Consider the following 8,176-nt stretch of genomic DNA (forward strand, 5'->3'; position numbering starts at 1 on the left):
GACATGTTTCACAACAGAAAGGTCATATTTCAAGACATTATTTTTGGGTACATAAAATGTGTCATTAAAATTTCAGAGAATCTAAAAAATGCAACTATCATAATGGTTAACATTCTGAATCAAAAGTGATAAAGCGTGTTTGAGTTAAACCAAACTGTGTTTAACCTACAAGTAGTATAAGGCTCACAACACTGCCCTCAAATGGTTCGAATCGGAATTACACGGCATTTTCTTATTCATTAGAAAATATGCAAATACAACTTTGAACCTATTTATATTTTATTATTTTTACTGTACACGTTTTCTACTTTTTTAAAATTCATTTTGTGTTTTTTTTGTGTTTTTTCTTTTAATTATTATTTTTGTTTCGTGTAGGAACCTTTGGGTCATACATGTTGCGCCTCGACCGACTATCTTGGTGGTACCACACACACAAGGCTCTTCCTCCACACGTGAAGTGCTTGGTAAATGTGTGGCCTGAGTTCACATCGTCCCCCTTCACATCCAGGATTACTTAAACTTCTTTTTGTCCTATGGTTATTGCAAGGGAGACCATGGCGTTAGTAGAGGAGGACGAGATGATCAGCGAGGAATCAGAAGATGAAAACAGCGAATTATCAGATAGTAAAGTGAGTTACCTTGTTTAATTTAGCAAGCTAGCTATTTGATCGTGGTTTATGTTTACACGTGTTTGGGTTGTAAAGACCACAGGCTTTTTGCCATTCCTTGAAACGCAAGGTGTCTTTGAAAATAGTGATACCTGTTTGTAAAATTGTTCCGTGTCATCATCTTTAGGTCTGCTTATGTTCAGGGGATACAACAACGTCATTAAATTGTGTGTGTTTGGTTTCACTATATGTAGAAATATTGATGTCTACCTTGTCCTCTGTATTTAGCTCCAAGAAGCTTTTGCAAAAGGCTGGTTGAAACCTGGAATGAACTTGCTGGTGGACAAATCCAAAAAGTTCGTCAATAATGTGGTGAGTGAAAATACGTGATGATTTTTTTTTTTGACTGGCTGTTGTGTCATAATCCTTAAATTAAATATGCACTGCTAATTCACGACACAATTGCTTAATTCAGGAGGGTTTGAAACACTGTTTGAAAGACTTGAAGAAAGACCTTCCCTGGGTGGAGAGATTGGACCTGACCAACCGACCAGTTGATGATGTCTTCGCTAACATTGGAGGAAAAGTGCAAAGTGGCAACAACAGAGAAGTGGATGCAGATGATGATTTCCAAAGGGAAATGTTCTTGTGAGTGTCTACATCTTGTGTTTCTATTGAAGCAAGCATTGTTGTTATAATAATCTTAAATCTTTTGTCATCGAGTCTGATTAGTCATTCATGCAGCATATAACCTATAACTTTTTAGTAAAGGTCTTATGTAGTGTACAGCGTTTCCCCTAGGTTTACAGCTTTTGGAGGTAGGCCAAAACGCGCACGTACGCACGCACACACATACAGTGTATTGCAATATGTTCTTCACAGTAGCATTTCACAAGCTTGTATTACAGAAGGCACTAGAAAGATGCCAAATTAGTCTACAAAAGCAAAATAAAGACATGTCATTTATTTAATGCGATAACGATGGAGAGCAGGTGATAAGTCGTCAACACAACCATGAAGAGACAGAAATAACATGCTGTCATGTAAATAAAATAAGGCAATTCTGCAAAGTAAGGTTGCTTCTTTATAAATTGAATATTTTCATAGTTAGAGCATAGAAAACTTGTTTACAACCTTCTAAATACAGTTTTTAGCGTTATTAGAGCCCTTTTTAGATGTGAAATAACAACGCTACAGTCACTTTTACACTCGTATTACATATACTCATCTCAAGAGACGAGACGATATTTTGACAATACTTTTAAGAAAATTACAGTGACGAAAAAAAGGACCTGACAAACGGACTTTTTTATTGAACTGAGTTTCAAAACAATACAGGTACATTTTGACATGTTTTATAACTTGGCATGCATGACCTAAGCATGGCGCTTTTTCATCATTTACGTTGATGTGTAGTTATGTAAAACAGATTGCAGTAGATTAGCTCTATGTTTATGCTAAAAGAGCTACAGTTCCCATGATGCTGAGAAAATAGCACAAGTGGAATAAAGATTTGAAAATGAATAGCTCCCTTGGCTCTTCCTCCCAAATGCCGCACAAGTAGTGTGTCTTTCTCTGAATGTCCTGTCATGCAAGAGTGCTGCTCTTAAGCACACTAACATGCTAACAATGCATATCTGACTGGCATAAAGCCACGAGCATAACCGCTTCCCACCACCATTAAAGTCGGTATGAAAGAGTCAAGTTCAGATCCATCGTCTTAAATATTGATCTTTGTCTGGGCACTGCTGCTGACATCATCTATTTGATCTGTAAAGCTGTCACCTTGTGAGTCTTTCAACAGCTCGTTTGGATGCATCTTGTCGTGTAGTACTTGCTCTTGCTGTGGACGTCATCAGCTCTTCTAGACAATGTCCTTGATATCTAGGGCTTTGAGATGAGCAACAATTTTAATCAGATTAATCAGTTTTCAAATTAATCATGATTAATCAGTTTGCAACGTTTTCAGAAGTATGCCCATTTTTACTGTATTTTATTGAAAGAAGGATAAGACAAGACAGGATTATAAATATTTGATATGTATTAACAGCTACAAATTAACTGAAAATTTTAATTAAAATGAAATGAAAATTAAGTTAAAAAGATATCAGACATGTCTGGAAATGTGTTTACCTAACACCAGTTCTAAGCGGCATAGAAAATGGATGCATAGTTTCTTTAATAGTAGCAGAACATTTGAATCACACTTTAAACACATTCTTATGGGAGATGAGGGGTTGCTTTCAAAGACACCATGTAATTCTAAGTTTAATTCACATGTTTTGAGTTTATTTTCTGGGATTTCCGAGCGTACTTAAATTCAGCAAATTAAGAGTTACAAGGTGAACGATAAGAAGAACCACTTCTTGTTTTTCTTTGTCTTTCTCCTTATTTAGACCACGCACACATACGCAAAATAAAGACGTTGTTGGTGTGTTCTGAGTGTCCCTGAATGCATCTCTTGGTTGTAGTAGTGACAGTGAGGAAGTGTTCTTCCGAGGCTGAACGGACTAGAGACATGTTTGTGAGTTGGTGATACAGACATGGTGTTGGAATTGCACTGTTGTTGATGTGTTCAGGACAGAATAAAGTTATAAAAGAGCAGCAGACTCTGTGGGGAGATACACTGGGCGGCCGTCTGTCATCACAACAGAGAGGTTCTGCTTGCCATACTGCGTATGTGTTAATTATGCAAAAAAAATGATACATAATTAATGAAATAAATTAGTTACCACCATTAACACGCTATTTTTGACAGCCCTGCTGATAACATATACTGGTAGATTAGCTGTAAGTTTGCCATTCAGGTCTGAAATATAAAGTGAAGCATCAAACTTTGGGTTTTGAACTAATTAATTTTCACTGTTCAATTCTTTCATAGCTACCGTCAAGCTCAAGCAACAGTTCTTGAGGCATTGCCCCTCTTGAACAAACACAACGTTTCCACCAAGAGACCCGATGACTACTTTGCTGAGATGGCCAAGTCGGATCAGCACATGCAGAAGGTGAGTGCTTTGTTTACTACTCGAATCTTAATACGCTAGTCACACTAGAGGCAGAATGAGCGAGAATGCCGTCAGATTGAAAATTCTTGGGTTCATTCTTGGCTAGTCGAAGCGCATTCAAAAAATTCTGAGTGCATTCGAAATGTCAGAGCCCATTTGCGGCTGGCCCGACTGCTCTTAGCATGTTAAAAACTTTCAAAGTGGATTTGAAGTGGGGAAAAATATCGAACAGCATTCGAAAGGTATTCTAACTGCACTCATGACTGCATTGTAAATATTCTTACGGTATTCTAAATGCTCTTATGGTATATTATGACATTCTGATTGCGTTCGGAGGGGAAAACAATGCAGCTTGCTACCGCTGAAACATTACTGTGTCGACTTATTCATAGCACATCACATTCACATCACCCCCAAGGAAAAGTGGCCAGGTTAAATCCACCAGCAGCCACCGGCGTGGACGGAGCAGAGGTGCTGGAAAAAGTGCCTCTTTTTTTCTAGTTTATTGCCTTTTTGCTGCCCTTTGCACATTTGCACAGATATAATCTGCAGCCGTGAGAAAATATGGACTTACCTTTTTGTATTCTGTATGGGCTTCTTCTCCGGAGTTCAATATCTTGTAGGTCCCTTGCAAATAGAGGAATTAATGAAGTTAGGGGTGATGCCTGCTGTTGCGTGGCGTCATGTGGGACACAACGGGACCAAATAATGCCACAACTTGTTTCACGGATGCCGGAAGTGGTGGTGACAATGCTTACCCATTTGGGAACAATGTGCGTTGCACGTACTGTTGTCATGCACTAGACGTAAGCACTACCTGACAAGGTCTAAATAAGTTGTGCGGCAGCGTAGTCAGTTCGTGCCAATGCGCACCATTTTTGGTCACGAGTTGCTTGCCAAGTGTGTAATTCATGTCTGAACAGAATGCAAACAGTGCGCAATCGAGTCTTCATGCTTTTCAGGCGTGCCATAAATAAATTAAATTGCGCAAATTGCGGGACATTGCGGAGGCAAAATGTGTAAACACCGAGGTGCTGAAATCCAAGAAGCCCCTGAAGCACCAGTTCCTATTCCTGATAAGTATTTTAACGGCATTTAAATCCTCTCCCGATTGTAGCTTGAATTTTTCAACTTTCTCATTCTGGCTGGTTGTGTGACAGGGGGCTTTACTTAATGCTGTGACCAGGGTTGCGAAAGGGAATTAAGCAGCAAATTCTAATGCTGAATCATTTTCAACCTATTGTGGTCCATGGGTTCAAATGCAATATCATATAAATGTATTATTGTTGATTCACATGAGAAACATCCAGTTTGGAACGTTTCTGGAGTTTTGCAATCCTTTCTGTGTACTTGTTTGTGTCTTATCTTATTCCACCTTTTCATAGTATCCCAATCAAATTTAAACATGTGCACACAACATCTTTCTTGTACGTTTGACAATCCAGATCCGGAAGAAGCTGCTTTCAAAGCAGGCCATGCTGGAGAAGTCGGAGAAGGCAAAGAAGATCCGCGAGCAAAGGAAGTTTGGCAAAAAGGTAGCTTTTTATGTTTGATAGGTGGAAAGTGGAGGAGAATTGTATCTGTCCTTTTAGTAATTATGCCATTATTAATGATGATATTTTTGCATGCCAGGTCCAAATAGAAGTGATCCAGAAAAGACAGAAGGAGAAGAAGGCAATGATGTCTTCTGTTAAGAAATATCAGAAAGGTTGGCGCACAGAAGTGTGGATTAAATCCATTGGATTTTCTGCCATTGTCCCGAATCGTTCTCCTTTTTTTTGCTCTAAAATCCTTCATGCGGAACTGTTGTGATTATTGTGCTTTCAGGAATGACTGACAAGTTGGATTTCTTGGAAGGAGACCAAAAGCCAGCAAGTAAAGATGCATCTCAGAGCTCCAAGAAGGCATTGAACAACAAAGGGTAAGGTGTTTAGGCTGAAATTGCACCAGTAACTTAACAACTATGTTTTTCCTTTCCTCGAACTTTTGTGGCTATTCCTTTTTAATAGACCCAGCGCCAAGAGGAAGTATAAAGACCAGAAGTTTGGCTTTGGAGGCAAGAAGAGCGGAAAGAAGTGGAACACCAAAGAAAGTTACAACGATGTCTCCAGTTTCAGAGCCAAAGTGGCTCACGGAAAGGAGGCAAAAGGAGGGAAGAAAGGCAAGGGAAGAAAACAAAATGTAAGTTACACACAAGCTGTAAGGTTAAAGAAACGTGAACACACGCATGGCTCTGCCTGGTTGTGGAGCTCATTTGTTTTTCTTTGTATTTTCTTCCAGAAACGTCCAGGCAAGTCTGCACGAAGGAAGATGAAGTCTCGCTCATGAAACCAGGTTAAGGATGTTCGGTAGGACTTGAACTTTGCTTTTAGGGTGACTTTCCCACAGCTGGTCAACCTTCGTTCAACCTTGAAGACACACAGGAACATTGACTTCCTTGTGAAGTTTTGGTGAATCATCTCTCAGTAAAATGAAAAGAGTGCGTGGATGGTTGAGGATTTACAGAGCAAGAGAGGAAGACATTCTGCTGTGTTGAGGCTGTTTCCATCACGTGGTCGCCAAACTTTTTATGGATCATTTGCACCAGTTATGCATTATTGTGTTCCTGCAACCAATTTTCATATTTTTGTCAAACTTTTTGGATGGTTAGGCAACCTTTATCTTTATTAAATGTCATACTCAGACATTTATGTACCCATTGTGCTAATCTGATGATGTCATTCACACAGTCTCCCTGCCCTGTCATTAACTTTGTGTTATTTTTGTGTTCAGCTTTGTTTTTGCCACGTCAGCTTGCTGATTGTCTCCAACGTGACCTGGCATTTTAATAATACTGAGCGTGTCACGTTTGCCCTTTGTTTTTCATTAGCATGTGATGGCTATAATTGCTTTATATAGACCTTCCCAATACAGTGCTTGTGTTTTTTTTCTCACCGGTTCATACATCATGTCTTTTTCATTCTGAGATGGTTAAAAACCGTGTCGTCACTGCATTGTGGGGAATAACCAATTAGGATTTGATTCTGTGATTTCCATAGCAATTGTAATTAAAGACAGAGACTCTGTTTGAATTCATTTCTATTCTTCCAGACCAAAGCACAAACTGTTCATTTAAGCATATCGTTTAAAGCCTTGCAACATGGCAAGTAACTCACATGGTGGTGAAATCCACAGATCACAAAAACTATAAGCCTGAGCACTTACTAAATAAAGCAGGGGTGTCCAAACCTTTGATCAACAAGGGCCACATAGTGAAAAATGAAAGGATACAAGGGCCACATAGTGAAAAATGAAAGGATACAAGGGCCACTTTGATATTTTGTCAACCAAAATGTGTGGATACGTTAAGTCAAGAAGAAAATAGCATGCATCTCAGCTTTTTGATGTAGGTGAAAAAGCATATTTGAACTTTGCTCTTTGTTTTTTTTTTTTTGTTGTTTTTCTTTTGCAATTTCCAAATACTTACTTTCTTCATACTTTCTTCTTGTAGATTTTCCATCCATCCTTCTTCTGCTTACCTGAGGTCGGAAGCCCAGACTTCTACCTCCCCGCTCCTTCGTTTTGTTCTTGTGATTATGACTTTATTCCCATTTATATAATGACTTTATTTCTGTAATATTCTTTTTTTTCCCCCAACCCAATATTCCAAAAATTCCAACTTTTTTTTGGTTCTTTTAATATTCAAACTTTTAAAAAATATATTTTCTTTCATCTTTAAACTTGATGCTACTATAATTAGATTTTTCCGCATAATATTGAGTTTATTCTTGTAAAATTGCAGCTGTTTTTTTTTTCTTTTTGTGCCTTTTTTTTTAAAATTTTCCAACTACAGTATTTCAAGTTTTTTCTTGTCCATTTTTTTTTTTGTCGTAATTACGACTTTATTCCAATAATATTGTAACATAACTTTTTCAGCAACCTAATTTTCCAAAAAATTTAACTTCATTTTTTTGGGTTTCTCATGAAAACATGTTTTTCTTAAATATTTCTACTTTATGCAATTTTAAAAAATTAAAATTAACACTTTTTCTTGTTAGATTACAACTTTTTTTTTTTTTAATTTTTGCATTTTTTTTCCCCCCTTTTCTAATTTTACTGTTAAATTCTATTTTTAGAATGTGCTGTGATTCGCAAATGGCTCTCGGGCCACACTTTGGTCACCCCTGTACTAAAGCATACATCATTTGTTAGGGATAATGAAGCTTCTACTATACCGTACTGCATGTAGACCACGTCGATGACAAAAAAGCTCAGACTGAATGCATCCCCTACTCAAATGTACACACCTACATGATAGTTGACTGAGATGTCCAATATGAAATAATAGAGGGATGACATTTGGCATCATTAGAATTATTTAAAAAATACAGTGGAACCTCGTCTTGTGTCAATCGGTTCCAGAAGGTCCGACTCTAACCGAAGCATAACCAAATTATTTTTTCCTATGAGAAATCATGTAAATCCAATTAATCCGTTCCGGAAAGCCAAAAATGTTAACACAAAACAGGTTTTTATCGTTTTACAAGGCGAAAACACTTTGAAATGCATATCAGTGAGGAATGA

General features: G+C 37.8%; 1 protein-coding gene across 2 annotated transcripts; it reads left to right on the forward strand.

Moving 5' to 3' along the window:
• Positions 1–397: 397 nt before the first annotated feature.
• On the forward strand, positions 398–6,684 carry ebna1bp2 (EBNA1 binding protein 2). Of its 2 annotated transcripts, XM_054789739.1 has the most exons (10): positions 398–464; positions 548–629; positions 897–980; positions 1,084–1,256; positions 3,490–3,613; positions 5,059–5,148; positions 5,246–5,321; positions 5,441–5,534; positions 5,623–5,794; positions 5,894–6,684. In XM_054789739.1, exons 2-10 carry the CDS (start codon positions 555–557, stop codon positions 5,939–5,941), a joined length of 936 nt encoding a protein of 311 aa, XP_054645714.1. In that variant the 5' UTR covers positions 398–464; positions 548–554; the 3' UTR covers positions 5,942–6,684. The 2 variants fall into 2 exon arrangements, with proteins under 2 accessions (XP_054645714.1, XP_054645713.1); XM_054789738.1 differs by having other exon boundaries at positions 416–629.
• The last annotated feature ends 1,492 nt before the right edge of the window (positions 6,685–8,176 follow it).

Source organism: Dunckerocampus dactyliophorus, chromosome 10, assembly GCF_027744805.1.
Source record: "Dunckerocampus dactyliophorus isolate RoL2022-P2 chromosome 10, RoL_Ddac_1.1, whole genome shotgun sequence".
Classification (NCBI taxonomy): Eukaryota; Metazoa; Chordata; class Actinopteri; order Syngnathiformes; family Syngnathidae; genus Dunckerocampus; species Dunckerocampus dactyliophorus.

What these genes read in the sequence shown, in the direction of transcription:
- ebna1bp2 (XM_054789738.1), top strand. Translation starts at nt 534, where the DNA reads ATGGTTATTGCAAGGGAGACCATGGCGTTAGTAGAGGAGGACGAGATG. An exon ending in GCGAATTATCAGATAGTAAA is followed by an intron (nt 630 to 896) that starts GTGAGTTACCTT and finishes CTCTGTATTTAG; the next exon opens with CTCCAAGAAGCTTTTGCAAA. An exon ending in TTCCAAAGGGAAATGTTCTT is followed by an intron (nt 1,257 to 3,489) that starts GTGAGTGTCTAC and finishes ATTCTTTCATAG; the next exon opens with CTACCGTCAAGCTCAAGCAA.